General features: G+C 45.8%; 1 protein-coding gene across 1 annotated transcript; it reads left to right on the top strand.

The window, feature by feature from the left end:
* Positions 1-12,261: 12,261 nt before the first annotated feature.
* LOC146776429 (interleukin-17C-like) lies at positions 12,262-19,085 on the top strand. The gene is made up of 3 exons (XM_085637581.1): positions 12,262-12,565; positions 14,382-14,713; positions 18,164-19,085. The coding sequence occupies exons 1-3, from the start codon at positions 12,548-12,550 to the stop codon at positions 18,402-18,404; spliced, it is 591 nt and encodes a 196-aa protein (XP_085493707.1). The 5' UTR covers positions 12,262-12,547; the 3' UTR covers positions 18,405-19,085.
* The last annotated feature ends 248 nt before the right edge of the window (positions 19,086-19,333 follow it).

The following is a 19,333-nucleotide window of genomic DNA, read 5'->3' as shown; positions in this document are numbered from 1 at the left end:
TGAGTATCTTCATGGCACATCTTCCTTTTCTTCAAGCAGTTGGAAACATTCCTCAATACAACTTTCATTCCATGTTTACATCCATTGTGTGCAGTGCTCTTTTATTATATGTCATGTGTATTTGTAAAGTGTATTATCACCCACTAGGGTATCCTGGCGTATTATTATATTTTGGGGTCTGGAACAGATTTTTAAAACGTTAAGATTAATTAGTATACACTCAAATAGTTTTCTATTTTCGTTTCTTATCCTAAAATAAAGTACTGTTTCGCATATCAGTGCTTCTTCAAGGTTTTGTATTCAGCAGTGTTTGCCTGGGAAGTGTCCTGCATGCTTGCCATAAACTGTCAGTGTTTTTTCGGTGTTTTTGCAGGGTCCACTGAGATTTAAAACAAAGGCCTAACATTGGGGCTACGTGAATGATGAGCCTGCAAATCCACTGACGTGCACAACACATGTTGGCAAAGTAAAAGTTTGTTTATGAAAACAAACAAGTGAATTACAATGCAGTCATTTTAAGATCTGAAACTGTGAAAACGAACACTACTGGAGCTTGTCTATGAACCTGAATCTTTGATGTTCAATGGAGAATCAGCTCTATCCACTGGGGGATCTGTTTTTACTGCAATGTGTCCAAGCACACTTTTGCAATGTAATGTTTAACAATGTGTAATAACAAAATAAACTGTGAACTGATACCCTGGCCTTCTTCGAGTGACACATCATAAGCCTCTGGGGCCTGTAAGCACCTGGATAATCCTCTGGGGCCTGTAAGTGCCTGGATACCCTATCGGGTGATTAGCCACGCTTTATAAATCCTGATTGATTGATTGATTGATCAGGGTGTATTGAAGAGTGACTTCCAATTGAGTGGGAAGGATGCACCTCTCAGCCCCTGCCCCCCCTCCTCATCTGCATCACTTGGCATTGCTTCACTAGAGACTGGGGTGAAACCTGGGGCTTCCCTGTTGTTGAGTATTTTTTATTTGGACTCATCTCGCCCAGCCCATGAAATTCAATGTTTCTGCTGCCCCGTCAATGCTTCCCAGGCTCTTGTAAATGCGTATGGTCTCCATGCATCCACAGTCAGCCCTCTTTCCTCATTTACCCCAAACAGAGAAGGCTCTTAGGGTATGGCATCACAATATCATCTTTAAATATCAACCCTTAAAACATTGGCTACATATCATCAACTTTCACTATATGATTAAAGTAAGTAAATCGGGTGTTAGAATAGTAACTCTATATTTCGTATATATACTTACCTTGACAGTATAGTGATAGTAAATATTGTGGAGTCGATATTTGTGCGGGTCGATATCTACGACCTCGGTACTGTGACATACTAGTTTAAATATTTACCCTTAAAATACTGGTATCTATTATCATATATGATATGAGTTGGAAGGTAAGGAGTTAGAATAGCATATCTATTTACTATTTCAGAATCTTTATTTCGGCGGTTGCATAAAAGAACAGAATAAACACATAAAAATATAAAATATTCATTTTTCCTTTTAAAGAGACATCTTGGTTAAATGAATTCAAAATAAAAGCAGATAGTAAACCACTATCAGCAAATGTCATAAAATGCAATACCAAAAACCAGCATTGTCTATAAAAGACCCCCATTCATTGGAGTCCAATTTGTTCTTTAGGCCAGCAACATTCCAGGACACCACCTTGAGAGATATTTTCACTTCCTGGGTACCCAGGACTACTGTGTTGGGCACTTTGTTTTGGGATGGTACCAACCTTTGCGGGCGTTAGGACTCTCTCGCTCTCCCCCCACCCCCCCTGGTTAAGATCTCCTACTACCCGAGACATCAACTCTTGGGTTAGTCCATCTTTATACGCTGGCCTATTTCCCAGAGAGGGCTCAAGAGGAATGGGGGCATGTTGCAAGATACAGGATCCTGTGTGTGTCAGCTGCCTATTCCCTATCCCTTCTCCAACCAGGTCCGAACTAAGGTGGGCCTCACAGAGTTCACCCTGGGACACAGCTCCTCCTTTCCAGGGCCTGTAAAGTCAGTGTGTATTATGGGACCCTTGATCATGTCTAGTCCCCCCCAATGACCCCCCTCAGAGACTTCAACTGACTCAGGGGCAGGGTGATTGGGAAGTCAATCCACCCCTTCCAGAGCCCCATTTCTATTTGTAACTGGCATTGGGAAGAGCAGGAGCCTAGTTGTCCGATGTGCTTATCTACCCTGGCTGTAGGTTGGGTTCTGAATGACCAGGGCACTGTTACTTTGTTCCCTATATGGTGGTTTATAGAAGTAGCCGAGGGGTAGATGCTCAATCGCTGTGCCCGGAACCTGTTCGCACAGGTTTCCCACCAAAACACTGTAGGCGATCTTTGGGTTCCTGAAGTTGTTGACAACACAATCCCCTTGCTTGTCTTTGGGTCCCTTGCCTATCACACTGACCTTGCGAGTCGTGAGGATCTCGTCCGCCCTCTCATAGAGAAGCTGCCTATATCTCGCTAGCCAGTACAGGCATTTGTTGGGTAACTGGTCCTGTGTATCTCTCTGGCTCCTTTTTAACTCAGGGTCCCCAGCAAGAACCACGACATATGGGCAAGAGGCGGGAGGCAGGTTAATAATAGAGAATTGCATAATGTCAGCACAACCAAGATCAGTCCCCTCCGCTGGATCTCTGGTCATAGGCTTCTTTCTATATATAGTTATCTTGGGAATATAGCGATAGAAATTATTGTGGAGACGATATTTGTGCGGGTCAATTTCTGACCTCAATATTGTGACATACAAGTTTAAATATCAACCTTTAAAATATTGCTGTATATTATGGACTATATGATCTGAGTAAGAAGGTGATGAGTTAAAATAGAATATCTATGCTTCCATATATATAGTTACCTTGATAGTATAGTGATAGTAAATGTTGTGGAGTGAACACTAGGGCGATTCAATATTTCTGACCTCAATATAGATACATACAACACGGCACAGGTGATAACGCGAACCCCACCAGCTGCAGTAAGGTGAGATGCAAGTGTTGACTGCTCATGGCGACTTGATTCTCGACCAGAGGATATCGTTGCATTTAAGCTACCCTCAGATTCCTGACCTTGTTCTGGACAGCAAAAGTCTAAGCTTCAGTTTCCCAAATATCAGAGATGTTCTCTACGTGCAAGAGATGTGTTGGCCTACAGTGAGATTTGGGGAGTTGCCAACAGACCAGAGACTCTTCCAAGCCAGTCGGGCTAGGTCGTATGATATTGACTTGCCAAAATCACTTGACGTATCAGTCAGTTGTCCAATGTTCAAATTAGGATCTAACCTATTGAAACCCACCATGATGTCCATAATATTACTCAGAAAACCTTTTTCACTCAAGTGTAGAAGATGGCTGGAAGGTTGATGGACCCAAAATGTAAACAACACAGCCTACTTTTCAGAGTTTAAGGAAAGCAGTGGTAACCACTGCACAGTGAAACCCCTGGATCAGCACTCATCTAGGTGGGTCTGGCTGGTGCTAACCCACACAGTGCGGGCACAATTTCAGGGTCGTATTTTAGCAACTCAGTTGGACATGATGGCATTCTTCACCTGAACCCAGGTTTGTCTATCGTGTCCCACGGGGCAAGAAAACCCCAACTGTGCAATGGCCTAGAGACATGCTGCGGCCCATGCAGGTAAGAGCGGTGGGGTGGTGGGCCAGGTGTGGAGTGGGGGGGATTTCAATAGATGAAGAAAATTAAATAAATAATTAGTTTTTTCTTGTCATCGTCCGTCTAAATCCTCCTCCCCGCCTGGCCCCACCGCTCTTACCTGCACGGGCCGCGGAAGCTAGAGATAACCACAGCTTTCCAGAAAACTGGGTGTGTAGGTACCCTCAAGAGCACATATGCACAATCATACTGTTCCTCAATCTCACAGACATCCTGGTTCAATCGCACGAGTAAGGAAACATCTCTTCCTCCACTCCATCAAGGGCAGGGCACCTTAACTCTCTCTGATTTGGTCTATTTTAGAATGCCCTACTCTCACTGTGGGTAGTAACACCAGCGACTCCTCGCGCAAGCAGGTGTCGGAATGGCCGCCCTTCAGTATTGTCGTATGCCAGTGATACCTAGCTGTGAAGTTCTGAGGCCTGAAGCAATGGTTAGTGGGACCAAGCTTTGTCAGAAACTAGCCCTTTGAGGCACGTGGTTCCGCCCTAAGTCCAGTCACTCACCTGCTGAGATGGGAGTCCATACATAGTGTTAACTCGCTTTGTGTCACACACTTATTTACAACATAGGTCCTGCAGGTCTGGGCCGAGCAACTCTGTTCTGTCCTCTATCTTTGCACCTGGTGAAGATACTGCCCTTGACATGGGAACTATTCTGCTAGGACTAATAAGGCCTAGTGCCTTCCGGTCCAGGCCTTGGGGTCCCATTCTTCCTCTCAGGCTGGGGCTCTGGGCTTCACCATTCAGGACTGATGGTGGGTCTCTACTGCTGATGCCAGGCAAGGCAGGGCCAGGGCAAAGGCCTACCACAGATGTACAGTCAGCATCACTTCGCTCCCTGTGGAGACCAGCTCCCATACTAATGCAAAACTGACTAAAACCTACTGGAAAATTCCACTCATACACCCAGTGCTTGAAATGGAAAAAGAGAAGTGTGGGTACCCTGTACCAGAGTAGCTGCTTGTTTCTGAGAAGTGCCAGTACTCGCCAATTAAAAGTATTACGTCCCTCTTGAGAAGTGGAGGTGCTCTCCCTCTCAAAATGAAAAAGTGCTGGTACTCCGTACCAGAAAGTACCGGCCCATTTAAAGCACTGCATACACCCAATATACGCGAGTCCAGTTTATGAGGACCAAGCGCGTGCACTCAGGTAGTGCCAATCAGCGCGCGAGGGAAGAAGTCTCTGGCACTCGGGACTTTCAGCCTAGACAGCATTACTGATAATAGAGATGAAGTGTTGCAAGTCTGAGTTACTGTTCACTGAGAAGGTTTACGTCAGAATAAGAGTGCCTTTACTAACAGGCAAGAGGAAATAGTTCTGTTGTAACTGAGCTGTGGCTGTGACGAACTGAGTTAGTCCTCTCCGTTGCTGAGCACCAGTGCTCCCCCTGCTGGGTAGGATGGGTCTATGCAGGAGATTCTACCAGGGCTGAGGCAGAATTTGTCATCGGTCCAGAAGTGTGAAAAAGAACAGACAAGAGGAGCATGCGTATTCCTCAGTGGCGCGAACTGATTGATTACATTTGATTACATTTGTAATTGGTACGTGATTCTGAAATATATAAAACTCTCTAAAGCAGTCTAGGTCGGCTCTTATGATATAATAATGGCGTCATATTTCTATACAGTATTCATGAAACTCTTCCGCCATTTCTAAGCGTGAAAAAACACCAGATGTTACCATCACAAAATGTAACGGGGCTCAGTTTACCGACCTCGGAAGAATGAACGGGCCAGGCTTGCCCAGCCGGAATCAAAAATTCAGTGCTTTGCTCAACTGCAGATGTTAAAGGCTAACCTTAACTCACTGACACGTGGGGTGCCAGAGGTCGCTTGCGCAGCGCCCAGGGATGAGTCAGGACCCGCAGAGATCTCAGGAGAGCGAGGGGGGTGGGAGGGACGTGCAGCTCTCTTGGGGCCCTCCTCGCGCCTTCACCCTCTATTGGGGTTCTCCTCGCGCCTTCACCAGCACCGCCGTCAGCAAGGGGGGTTCTCCAAGAGAAGAATGCTCGGATAATGAGCGATGGAGACCTTCTGGACGTAGTTGGTCTGGTAAAAGAGCACAGGTGATGGTGAGTGGCTGGGCGGGGCGCAGAAGAGATGCCATACTGCCTGATGGTTCTTAGCCTTCTGACTTCTGTGGACCCCCACTGAATAACTACTGAGATCTGGGAACCCCTGCTGAGTCACTATTGGAAGCTGGGGACCCCCACTTACCAATTTCTATGATTTGAACCTCAAAACAATACACAGGAATACAGAAACAAGTATACACTAAACAAATGCTCAAATATTGACATATTTTGTTTAATTCACAATCAGATATAGAAAAAGTTTTTACATTTTAAATGTTGTTTTTCTATTTCTATAACCTTTATTAATTTTAATGTACTCACTTTCATAGTATTTCATTTTGTATGACAAGTCGCGGACCCCCAGAGGTGCCCAGACCACAGGTTAAGAACCACTGACCTAAACTATGGAGTGAACAACTCTCTGAGCGATTGGAGGGTCTTATTGAGAGGTAAAAACACACAATTGTACCTAGACAGGTGAAAACGAGGGGAGGCTGAGAGCCAGAGCAATGATGCAGCCCTGCCAAGTTTCCCCGGTCCGTGTACGATGAGGCGCTGCAGTCCAGTTTTTTTATTTGAATTCTGTGACTTGTAGTCTTGTTCATTGCTTTATAAAACTAGGACTTTAAGCCCAGAATTCAAAGAAAAAAAACCTGGACTGGAGCCGCTCATCACGCAAGGACCTGGCAAACTTGGCAGTTATGGTGAAGACTGACTTTGAGGGATGGATACATGTGGGGTTTTCAGAATATCCTCATGTCATAAATGTTTGTGCTATGACTCTAAATGGAATTCAAGTACATCGTCAGTCGTGGTCCTGAAAATCCAGCATGGATTCATCCCTCCTGCTCCTCCCGACTTCAGGACGAACCTGGCTTACGTTATCTGTATTGGGGTAGGTCCTATGGACCCCTATGGTTGACCACAAATCAGATCGGCCACGCAATGTAAATCAGTTTTAAAACACAAAGTAACAGTGAACAACCATTAGGAAGCCAGAGAGCCTGAGAGTTCCACTGACATCCAGGAAAAAGGGAAACCAGACAGAGCCCTTAGATTTGCATGTTCCGCTGACACAATGTCCACATCACAAGCTTCCAGTGGAAGCACAATGTCGTAATCAGGACTGGACTAGACGCCAAAAGCAGCAATGGAACAGGTTAATTTCCTCTCCCCTAGTGCACTGAGTAAGGGAGATTAGTAAAGGGAGTCCAACCCTCTCTAGGAGGGAGTGAATCTTCCCCCAAGATATATTGGGTAGTTATATCGGATATGTATATGGAATGGTCCGGGAAAAACTGCTTTTAAAATGACATTATGCATTTTCTTCTTTTGCGACAGCCAGTACAAAAGCCAGTGCATTATAGGCCACTCTGCGATAAAGGCTGGGGAGGGCAGATCGCATAAAAGTGCACAAAATCAACTAATCCAACATACATGGTTCAATCAGAAAGTCACATTTCTAGCCAGCTTCATTTTATATTTGTTTGATTGATTTGTGTGTACACCATAGAGGGGTAAAGTCTTGCATTAGGACACTCATTAGACTTTGCCTTTATGGTGCCGCACAGATTTCCTTACATTTCTAGTGGCAGGTGGAAACGCCCTCCCATCATTCCTGACAAGTGGTCTTAGGTCATGACTGCGACATTCAACCACGTTTTGTTTCTCAGCAGCAGGACACAAGCAGTCCATGATGGGTTGGAATCCTATCCCGAGCCATTGCTGGTGGTTAGACTTATTGCAAGTATCCTTCCATCAAACAATTGACAGCGTTACATCAAACACCCTAAATGGACAAGTGTATGTCCAGACTTGGGTCCCTCGCTCACTGGAGCCACGCTACGTCTGAGTAAAGAGCCCCAATTAGGGTGGAACCGGTCTTGGGTTACTTGTATGCCTGTACAAAGAGGAACTGCCTCAGCAGTTTGGGTTGGACAGCTCCTAGTGGAGCAGGGTCAAGACTGATTTGCATATGCGGGGTCCAATCTGAGGTGGCATGATGAGCAAAAGAATGATGGATTGGAATGCTACCTCGAGTGATTGCCAGTGGTTAGACTTATTGCGAGCATTCCTCCCATCAGGTTTTGTGTGTTTGATGTGAAGCCCTAAGTGGCCATGGGTATGCCCAGACGTGGGTCCCTTACTCACTGTGCCACTGGTACCAAGCTACACCCGACTGAAGAGCCCAATTAGGGCAAAACCGGTACTGGTTTGCTTATGCCATGGTTCATAGAGGACCTGGCTTGGCAGTTCAGCTGGACTGCTGCTATTGGAGCAGGGTCGAGGCCAGTTTGCATATGCCTGGATATAATCTGAGGTGGGGTGGTGGGCATAAGAACAATGGGTTGGAATGCTATCCAGAGCGGTTGCCAGTGGTTAGACTTATTGCAAGGATCCTGCCATCAAGGTTTGTGTGTTTGTTGTTGCGACGTACAACACTACTGACAGCAGTGTTTTTCAAATAAATAAATATGTTGAAATAAATATAGCTGTAGGCTCATAATTACAATGGGAAAAATGAAACTACAACTCCCAGAAGCAGACTGAAAATCACAATCATGACATGGACCAGATGAAAACTAAAGTCCACTCGGTGCTCTCTTTTCTCCCTAAGGATGCTCATGAATGTAGCCGAGCTTTCACAAGGGAGAGAAAGGGGATTCAATTAGGAACATGGATACCAAGTGGCTCTGTATCCTCTGTGACACAATCACCCAGACCTGACTCTTCAGCCAAACAGTACTTTATATTTTGAATCTTGTAGATCTGATTGTTTTAAGTAGCCCCCCCCCCCTCCCAGTATGTAAGATGATGTTATTTAGAAATGTGCTGCGGCAAGACTGAATCAAACATTCACCCCCAGTCAAGAGATCAACGCCACCCCAGTTTGGACCCAGCCATATGCAAATCAGTCTTGACCCTGCTCCTCATGGGAACAGACCAGCCCAAATTGCCAAGCCAGGTCCTCCCTGAACCAGAAAAAAGCATCTTGGGACCAGTTTCGGGGCATCACCCCTCATCAGCCAGGCTAGCTTGAATCCAGTGGCACAGCGAGCAAGGCACCCATGTCTGGGCATACCCTTCCCACTTAGGGCGAAAAGAGCTAAAGCAACAAATGACGGACGGAATGCTGAATGAATCAAGCAATCCATTGTTTGTTTGCTCACTACACCACCCCAGTTTGGACCCAGCCATATGCAAATCCGTCTTGACCATGTTCTTCATGGGAACAGTCCAGCCATTCCTGGAAAAGGCCACCAATAGTGACACATTGCCAACAGGGGTGTAGATATTCAACAAGCGTTTGTACAAAATTCAGTAAGTCTAATACGCTAAGCACTTTCATAGTAACCTATTAAAGAGTGCTTTTCGCCAAAGGATGATTCAATTTACTACAAGTACTTGAAATCAGACGTGTGTTTACAAATTTAAATCAAACCGGTTTCTTGCTGGAAATCAGTTATTTTCTTTGTTTAACAAAAATATACAGCCTAAAAAAAAAAATTAAAGGCACATGGTAGCTCGTGTCAATACAGGGAACACACAACTTCATGTCACCGTAACACAACTTTTCCAGTTCTGTGTATTGATTGATTTAACATATCAGTACATTCTGGGAGTTGTAGTCTTGGTTTATTTTAATTAAGCCAGTTGCACCAACAGAGTGGTATGTCAGTGACATTGAATATCTCGTCACCATAATCGTCGAGTGGGACACTCTCAGATACCCATGGATGATTAATATAAAAACACTTTAGATTCTGGTACATGTAGGTTCTCTTTTCTCATTGTAAGCAAGCCTGAGCAGGCAAAGTGGTCTTGGCTAAAAATTCAGGACTAGGTCAAGGACCAGGCGTCACACATAGCACAAGGATCACCTGGCTGCGGTGCCACAGACAAGGGGCCTGAGATCACCAGACTATTGTCTACCGTCGCCAGGCCGATCCATGTACACCCGTGGTACACATAGTACGGGCCGCCAGCCCCCAGGCAGGCCTTCCTTGGCGGCACGCGGACCTTGCAGGTAATGTACCCATGGCCCCCGAGAGAGAGTGGAGAGAGAGAGTGGAGAGAGAGAGAGAGAGTGGGGAGAGAGAGAGAGTGGAGAGAGAGAGAGAGTGGAGAGAGAGAGAGTGGGGAAAGACAGACAGGGGAGAGAGAGTGGAGAGAGAGAGAACATGGAGAGAGAGAGTGGAGAGAGACAGACAGTGGAGAGAGAGTGGAGAGAGAGAGAGTGGAGAGAGAATGGAGAGAGACAGACAGTGGAGAGAGAGTTGAGCGAGAGAGAGTGGAGAGAGAGAGAGAGTGGAGAGAGAGAGAGTGGAGAGAGACAGACAGTGGAGAGAGAGTGGAGAGAGAGAGAGAGAGTGGAGAGAGACAGACAGTGGAGAGAGAGTGGAGAGAGAGAGAGTGGAGAGTAGAGAGAGAGACTGACTGACTGAAATAGAGACAGACAGAGAGAGAATGACTGAAAGAGAGAGAGAGACTAACTGGCAAAAGGACTGACTGACTGACTGAGAGAGAGAGACTGACTGACTGAGAGAGAGAGCGAGAGAGAGAGCGAGAGAGCGAGAGAGAGACTGACTGACTGACTGAGAGAGAGAGAGAGAGAGAGAGAGAGAGAGAGAGAGAGAGAGAGAGAGAGAGAGAGAGAGACTGACTGGCAGAGAGAGAGACTGACTGACTGATGGAGAGAGACTGACTGACAGAGAGAGAGAGAGAAAGAGAGAGACTGTCTGACTGAGAGACTGACTGACAGAGAGAGACTGACTGACAGAGAGCGAGAGAGAGACTGACTGACGGAGAGAGAGAGACTGACTGACTGACAGAGAGAGACTGATTGACTGAAACTGACACAGAGAGACGGACTGAGAGAGAGAGACTGACTGAGAGAGAGAGACTGAGAAAGAGAGAGACTGACTGACAGAGAGAGAGAGAGACTGATTGACTGACAGAGAGAGACTGACTGACAGAGAAAGAAAGACTGACTGACAGAGAGAGACTGACTTACTGAGACTGACAGAGAGAGACTGACGGAGAGAGAGAGACTGACAGAGAGAAAAACTGACTAACTGACAGAGACTGACTTACAGAGAGAGAGAGACTGACTGACAGAGAGAGAGAGACTGACTAAGAGAGAGAGACTGACTGAGAGTGAGAGATAGAGAGACTGACTGAGAGAGAAAGAGAGACTGATGGAATTGGGTTCAAAGTGTGTATGAAGCTATGCAATGCATCTTAAGATTGCTGTTGTCTGCTAATAAAAATATATTATCAAAATGTGCTCTTTGTAGTTACATCTGCTTTTGAAATACAGCATTGTCTAATGTTTTGAAACGGTTTGATTTTTTTTTTACTCTAGCCCCCCCCCCCCACCACTGACCCCACCCCTACCGGTGCGGCCCTTGGCCACAAACCACACTGTAATTTTGGCCTCCAACAGCAAGTTTGTGTGTACCCATAATGTACACAAAACGACATATTTCCGGTTATGGACTTACATTTAAGAAAGCACTGCATTCTGGGAGTTGTACCATTTTTTTGCTTCAATTGGGCTAACAGACCAGGGTTCAGTGGATTATACAAGGACTGAATATACGGTGCTCAACTACTAGGAGTTACCTAGCTATGGCTCAAGAGGATGTGGCTTCGCGACGCGCCGCTGCTGCTCCCCTGCTCCAAGCAGATAGGAACTACGTGGGGGATCGGCGCCTATATCTCCCACCCCCGAGTCTTTCCCGCCTAGCTGGCAGGTTCCCCCATTGGAGGGTTTGTACCCCGCTCGTTCCCCCATTGGCTGGGGGGGTCGGCGCCTTCCTGGCGGTTGCCGCCGGGGGGGGAGACTCGGGTGCTTCTCCCGCTTCTGGGCGCCTCAGCACACCAAAAAACCCTTTTTTCCAGTGCTCAGTGTCGGTTATGGCGTCGGCCCTCGAGACCCCCTTTGGGGCCGGCCTCTGCGATAATAAGTGGCTGAGGTGAGATTCGAACCCGTGCAGCTAGTGTAAAAGGCTCATACCAGGCCACGGGCGATCAAAAATACAATGTAATAATTACGATTTATTCAAGCATTTCTAGCCATCACTTTATGCTCACTGTCTAGTCACTGCCATTCACCACTAAATTGTTTTATTAAAACAATGATAACACCTGTCTGTTATCATTAATATAATAACCCTGGTGTCTATTCTTAAAGAGTGCAGTTGCCGAAAGAATGTACATTTTCCTTCAGAAAATACCAGTGACAAAGTGCTAAATAAACCTTTTTCGGTCACATTGAAAACTCCCCCTTAACGGTACCAGTCAAGGGGATTGTAAAAATCAAAACAAAAAGTAAGCTCTCTCCTGTGCCGCGCGCTGAGCGTCTCGAGGCCTCACCTGGGAAACCTGGCACGCGGGCGCTGCACGGCTCACCTATGAGGAAGTGCCTGTAAATAAAGGCCCGACTTCCTTTTACGACACAGGGGGAGGAAGAGGTGCAGGCTATTTTACACCTGTGGATTTTCCGATGAGGGCTGGAGCTTCCACAGACAGGTGTATAAAAGGCAGAGGCGGCCTGCTCCAGAGGCATGAACACAGTTTGAAGCTCAGCCAAGAGAACAGAGCAAAACAGAAGAGGCAGCTCTGCCTGCTGTGGTTGCACGTGCCGAAGGAGTCTGGGAGGCTAACTGAGGCAGAGGTGGCAAACAGCTGTTGCTGCTGAGATCGGCAGTGGAATCCAGAGTTACAGGGAGACAGAAAAGCATCGCTGAACCAGAGAAAAGCCCTCGCTCTGCAATGTATTCATCCGCCCTGGTAAGTGGTACACAAGTTTTTCTGAAAATTTGAATATACAGGTGCAGTGGACAGGGTGGTCAGAAGGCATCACGTGTCTGCTAAAAAGGGAATTTCTATGTTTTTTCAAATAATATTAGGTCCCTATATTTGGCTGCTCACAGTGTTTTTTCAGTTGCTGTAAATGAAAGGCGATGTAGAGAACATGATTTGCACAAGATCACACAATTTGGCCATTGTGGAAAAGTCAGGATAGGATCATTTTCCAACAAGACTACTAGCCCTTAGCAACGAATGCACGAAGTGCGGTTCCCCTGGAGGAACTCCTGCATAGAAAATGGACATTAATGTTGATTAAAAAGCTCATTTTCATATAGCACGCAGTGACCGTTTCTTTGCAGCTTTTAATATGTAGGCCTCTTGCACATGTTTTGTAAGGCATCTCTTTCTTTTTCAAAATAACCCCCTGAGTAGCACTTTTAGACTTACATAATTTTTTTTTAGCACATTTCAGTAATTGGTGCATGAGGCCGGAGGGGTTGGTCACTATAGGCTGCACCTGGATGTGCAGAACAATCCAGGCTTGTGCCAAATACATTCTTCTGTGTTAACCTTGCATAGGGTGACCAGATCTCTACATGACACAGGGAAATCTTGTTCTATTTCATATAACAACCTATTGCATTCTGGGAGTTGTAGTCTTTGTTTGCATCTATGTATACAGTTGAACTAAAGGCACAAATTAAAATGGTTTGCAAAATGAAAGGTCAGAACTGGTCACATGATGTCCATGGTAGCATAGTAGCTTCTTGTAACCCAAATCCATTTGCATAGGGATGGCAATGAATTCATGGCTGATTGTGCTGTTGTTATTGCATATGAAGGGCAATAAAACCATGCCTCCTTCAGTTTTCACTAGCCTAGAAATGCCAGTGCAGCTATGGCTTCTTCCTGCAGGAACGGAAATTACTGCTTGGGTTGTCTATGCAGTTGTTAAATAGCTTTGTCACCAAGGCCTGGTATTGTGCATGGGGCCCCAGATAACCAAAGTAGTGGCCCTTCAAAGGGGGCTGAGCCAGGAGAATACTGTAGACATAGGTGGTGTGCATCTTCTACGACAAAGCTCAGGGAGTAGCTCTAAGGGGGGTGACAGGAAGTGACATAATATCTCAGCCTACCGTGGACTCCAGGTTTGGCTGGCGCTTTTCTACGTAGACACTGGTTTGGGTGGACAAGGCCATTCCTCAACACGTGGGTTTTGTGAGAGGCTGACAGGGCTAGGTAGGTTAATTCACATCCGGCTGTACCTTGGCCCAAGTGGACTGCAAGTTATAAACCAAAGATGTGACCGACTGAGCTCCAAACCTATTAGCCTTTTACAGGCCCAAAGTGAGTGAGGCCTTCTCCCAAATTCCCAGAAGGTCAGTCTGCCTCTGGCCATCACTGGAAGTATCTAGTGGAAGTACCTAGTGTGAAGAATACGCTCTAGAGAGCCTGTTCACAAAGGCATATCGGAGTATGTAAATACTTTCTCCCAACGCACTGTTTTACATACTCCTACATTGCTTTGTGAAATGGCCCCCAAAACACCTAAAAAGGCAATATTCAATGAATAACCTTACACAATTCATTCAAATATAAAGGATTCTGCCCTCTTTGCACTTTTACTAACAGGGAGTTGGACATTTTGGGCCGATTCACAAAGGCATGTAAGAGCACGTAAAAGACTACTCCCGTAGGACTACTTTCCATACTCATAAATGTTTTGTAAATTGTCGTCTACATGTGTGAGACACTAGGGGCTAACGGTATGCTCTTCCCACATCTCTTTCTCCAGTGGTTCCTGTGCGCACTCGTCCTACTCTGCCTACAACACTGCGAGGCATGCAGGTGGCACGGAGGGAAACACCATTCTCATCACCAGCAGCAGTGCTTCACCAAGGAGCAGCTCAGTGACATGCCGGACAACTGGATGCAGCGATTCTGCGGGAGCCCACTGAAGTGGGACAGTTACAACGCGGTGACCATGGTTTCCCGCCTGGAGAAGATGCAGGGGGACAACAAGAGACACCGAAGGAACACCGGCAAAAAGTGTCCATCCCTCAAGTTCATCTCGCAGGAGGACCTCATAGGCCACAACGAGCGCTCCCTCTCGCCCTGGAGATACCGGTAAGAGCCCAATCCAATCGCGCATTCAACCTACAGTCTTACAAGATAATCCCACCATGAACAACAGGTGCAGTCAATACAAGGGAGTTGCGTTTACTCAAACCCCGTAAAATAAAAAACTCATTTGCGCCCAATAGGATTATTTTTGGCCTTCAATGTAGTGTGAAATAACATGCAGAAAGGTTTTTTGACTCATTAATGTTCTGTTTTGCTAGTGAAATCTTCTTGTATATGGCCTGGAGGAAAATGCCCATGCAAACCCCTTGGGGCCGAATGCAGTTTGCACAAAACTTGTAAATTTAAATTGGATGCAATCATTTTGGCCCAATTTTAAACTTTACACTTGGAATTAGATCAGCTAACGTTAAGGCACTAAGAAGTGATTTAGGGCTTAATGTATGGACACATTTTCCCATAGACACAGAATGGGTAAAACTGTTTGATACATCTGGCCCTTAATGAATTCTTTTAGCCCTGTTAAGTGGTGTTAGTAATGAGGCCACAAATGGTACTGATGCCACGGTGTGCTGTTTTGGCAGATGGTGTGAGAAGCTATGAAGCTGCAGTTTTCCCCCCAAGTTTAGCCTGGCCGGCATTACATAAAGATATGTTGGTGCGTTCATTTTGTAATATTGCTACAGCTTTTTAATGAGGGATGGCAGTAGTGCTACAGCTAGTAGGTTTCCATGTCCCCTTGAGTGCTTGACATAAACTGTATGAGGGACTACTTTACAACAAAAGACCCCTCTTTCCACTTCTGCTTGCGCCCTGGACGTGTCGCACTCTAATCTGCTAACGCCCCGTTCGTTAGTACATTAAACCCAGGCCTATTGACTTTACCAATAGGAGCAAAAAGGTCCAGACGTGTATTTGCTTCAGTTTGGTCCAGTATCTCCTGATTTCCCTATAGGTCAGTCAGTCCGTATCCATTCGAGAGTTAGTTAAAGATTCAAACTCACCGGTTTATGACATAACTTGGTTTATTAAACCAAATCACTGCATCCCTCTGCGTGCCTCCTGCAAGGCAAAAATGTAATTCCTGGCAGGACTGACTCAGCTTTCCACATTTATGAGGAGAATAAAATGGAAATTGCCGAGTCGAGTAATAGTGACAGCGCTAAGTGCTCACTGTGCCACTGGATTCAAGCTAGCCTGGCTGAAGAAGGGTGACATACCCTGAAACCAGACCCAGGATGCTTGTTTCCGTTCCAGGGAGGACCTGGCCTGGCAGTTTGGTCTGGACTGTTGAGGCACAGGGTCAAAACTGATTTGCATATGGCTCGGTCCACACTGGGGTGGCGTAGTGGGCAAAAGAACGATGGATTTAACCCAGATCTTTTGACTGGGGGAGAATGTTTGCATTGTCAGCATTCCGTCCATCATTTGTTTGCTGTAGCGCTAAGGAGCATCATGAATTCGCTCCAAGCACTATATGAAAAGCAGTTACTGTAATGCTTGATCTGCGACTTCTTTTTCCAGAACTGTGTTAACTATTCATGGGCCCGGTTTGTAGGCTGTTTATCAAATGGGAAGTTTTGCACAGCGCCGCACGCCACGCTGGTCACCTCGGAGCGCTAGGAGAATATAAATATGAATGATAGATAAGGACGAGTGTTCCGGTATCAATGGATTCGATAACGGGTCCTATATCGAAACCTTGTTTTAATGCGTTTTAAGGTTTTGCTTCAATGCCATCCATTGCGAAACTGCCCAAGATCACAGTTAAAAATAGGATGCCGGAAACCGTGGGATGGAGAAGGAGCGCAGCCGAGGATAAAACCCTGGGGTGGAGCAAGGAGCTTGTGAGTGGGTGGAGCAAGAAGCCTGGGAGTGGGGTGGAGCCTGGGGTGGAGCACGGAGCTGAGTCACATTCGTTCGTTGCTCCAGGGAAGGAAGCAATGGTGCAAGACATGTTAACCGCGCGCTCACCCGTGCACACGCCCTCTTCAAGCATCTTTCCTTTTACCCACAATGCACTTGCCCGTCTCCTTGCAGAATCCCAATTAACTCACAGATGCACAGAAAGTGATAAGATAAGATACTGCAGTGCCCGCCCAGCTCTTTTACCGGCCTGACGTCAGCGTAGTAAACTCCAATGCGGGGGAGAGGATGTGCCGACTTTGAAACTGGACAACCAGGTTCGGCGTCGGCTCATCTTCCTGTGATCCTGGGCAAATCACTTTAATCTCCTGTGCCTCAAAAAAAGAATTTGACCCTGTTGACTGTAACTATAGCTCATGTAAAGCGCTCCAAGACCTTCGGGTCGCGTTCACGCTAGATAAAACTGCATTTTGTTTTTTTTTTAAATGTAGAAACTCCTGCCTTTTCCCGCCTGGCCGTGGGCCCAAACCACGCCTTGGTCCCGACCGCAAGCACTTCTGTACACGATCTTAACTTGTGCCCCACTGTCCCGACAGTGAGCGGCGCCCAAGTGTTTTCGGTCTAGGTGTGCACTATAAAAAGCCCCAGGGCCACAGGCAGACCTGTGACTCGCAGAGATGTAACTTGATCGCCTTTTATTCCACCGGGCTTTTCCCCGGTGGGCAGGAGCCCTCGGAGGCCGGGTTTGAACGCCCAGGGCCGCTCCTGGTGCCCCGGTTACTTTCCCCAGCGCACTGAGGTGAATTGTAGCAGTGATGGGGGCTTCAAGCGGGAGTGGGTGCAGGGAGAAAGCGATCACTGGGGTAGAGCGAATGGGTGGATCCAAGGACAGTTTGCAGGAGGAGATGCAAGGCACGTGGCTGCTGGAGCATCTTTGCCAAGGCTGCTTTTGGTACCCTGGTCCGCCCCTGGTGTCTCTTCAGATGCCCCCGCCTGACTCTCCGGCTAGGCTTAGTCCAACCTCACCCCATTCCGCAAACAGCTAAAAACAGATGTATCTCGTCTTTTCCTTCAACAGCTTCATTGTGCACCATCCCTTTGTTTTTCCTCTCCCACCCTCTTGCTCCTGTCCTCTGCTTCCAAACCATAAAGTGAATATGACTGGCCACACTGATTATGCTGTTTTGATGCTTTTTTGATATTAAACTGTTTACTGTTGAATGTAAATCGCCCATTTGCCTCGGGATGCTGTTGCTGTTTGTAAGAACATGAAATAGATAAAAACATGTTTATTAAGGCTGTTTGTTGTCTTTTGAGCACATAAAACCTAAAAATAACACAATATAAAATAGGGCAATTATCCCCAAACTACTATATACATACAATTCTTCACTTAAAAATTTCTAAAAAATGACCCAATAATTGCCTTGTTTTATATTGTGTTGTTCTTCTTAATGGATGCATATTTAATGAAAGAAAGTCACAACATACCCAAAGCGTCTTCGTTGTGTTGGCTACACAAGGCCTTGACATATACATTTTAGTGCATATGCCAGTACTTTCTGCGCTTAGATTTTGCACTATCCCCACAAAGTGGCTCAAAATTGAATTTTTTAATCTTTTCTCCAGTATCAATGTGGACGAGAACCGGTACCCTCAAAAGTTGGCCTTCGCTGAGTGCCTGTGCCGCGGTTGCATCAACACCCGGAATGGGGAAGAGACCGCCTCTCTGAACTCGGTCTTGCTGAATCAGACCATGATGGTTCTCCGGAGGAAGCCGTGCCCCCACCCGCCAGCCACGTTCACCTTCGAGGTGGACTACATCAAGGTCCCAGTGGGCTGCACCTGCGTTGTACCCCTATACTCATAAAGCAGCCACTGGTGACCCCCCACAGAGCTCCTATGGAGTTCAGTACATTGACAGCCAACCCTGTAGTGTGATTGTTCACACAGAACCAGTTCGTTTGTTTTAAAACACTTTAAGAAGTCTTTTCACTAGTAGGGCCTCTTAGGTCATTGTCTGGTCTGTGGAATAGTAAATTCACGACTAGAATTGAATTCCAGGATATTGGATTTTGGATTATGTAAAGCAATAGCAGGTTCACAGTCAATTCTTGTGCCCAAGAATGTAATTCATTCACACACAGTCAGTTGCATGGCTTTTTAAATAGCGCCTAGTATGGTATTCAGCATGCGTCTAAATGCAGTGGCACCAGCTGTTGCAGTAAATGCACACAGAAGCCCATTTAGAGTTATGTCATGAACTTTGACTAGCCTTACCAAATTCACTTCTTCACCTGACACATGTTGATGTGCAATGCTGGCAACCATTTTAAAATATCCTGCCACATAATGGCCCATCCCCCTTCCTGAGATACAAATATTCATTCAAAATGGAGTTTGATTGACTCCCCATAAATGTACAAGACTCCAAAATCTTGATCCTAGAGTTCACAATGACCTTTGACCTAGCTAGTATGTCGAAGTTATAGTACGGTACTATGCTCTTTTACTGTAAAATGCATTTGTCATGTTTATATATTTGATAGAACTGCCCTTAACCAAAAAAATATATATATATTTAACATATTTTATATAACTCTTAAATATCAATCCTATTTATTATATTGTATATGTATTTTAATTTTATTAATTATATGGTGTATGTACATTAATGATACTGCATATGTGTATTTCTAATTATTCGTTTTACCGCATAACCAATTGTTTGATTCAGGTACAATGTGCTTAGTTTAACCTCGAACTGCAGAGTCAGCTCAGGAGTTCAGCTGATCATCA

This window comes from Triturus cristatus, chromosome 12 (assembly GCF_964204655.1).
Source record: "Triturus cristatus chromosome 12, aTriCri1.1, whole genome shotgun sequence".
In the NCBI taxonomy this organism is placed as follows: domain Eukaryota; kingdom Metazoa; phylum Chordata; class Amphibia; order Caudata; family Salamandridae; genus Triturus; species Triturus cristatus.
The sequence above is the reverse complement of the archived record's forward strand: the minus strand, read 5'-3'. Positions and strand labels throughout refer to the sequence as shown.

Coding starts and splice junctions, on each gene's coding strand:
- LOC146776429 (XM_085637581.1), top strand. Junction 14,714..18,163: donor CTCTCGCCCTGGAGATACCG/GTAAGAGCCCAA, acceptor TCTTTTCTCCAG/TATCAATGTGGACGAGAACC.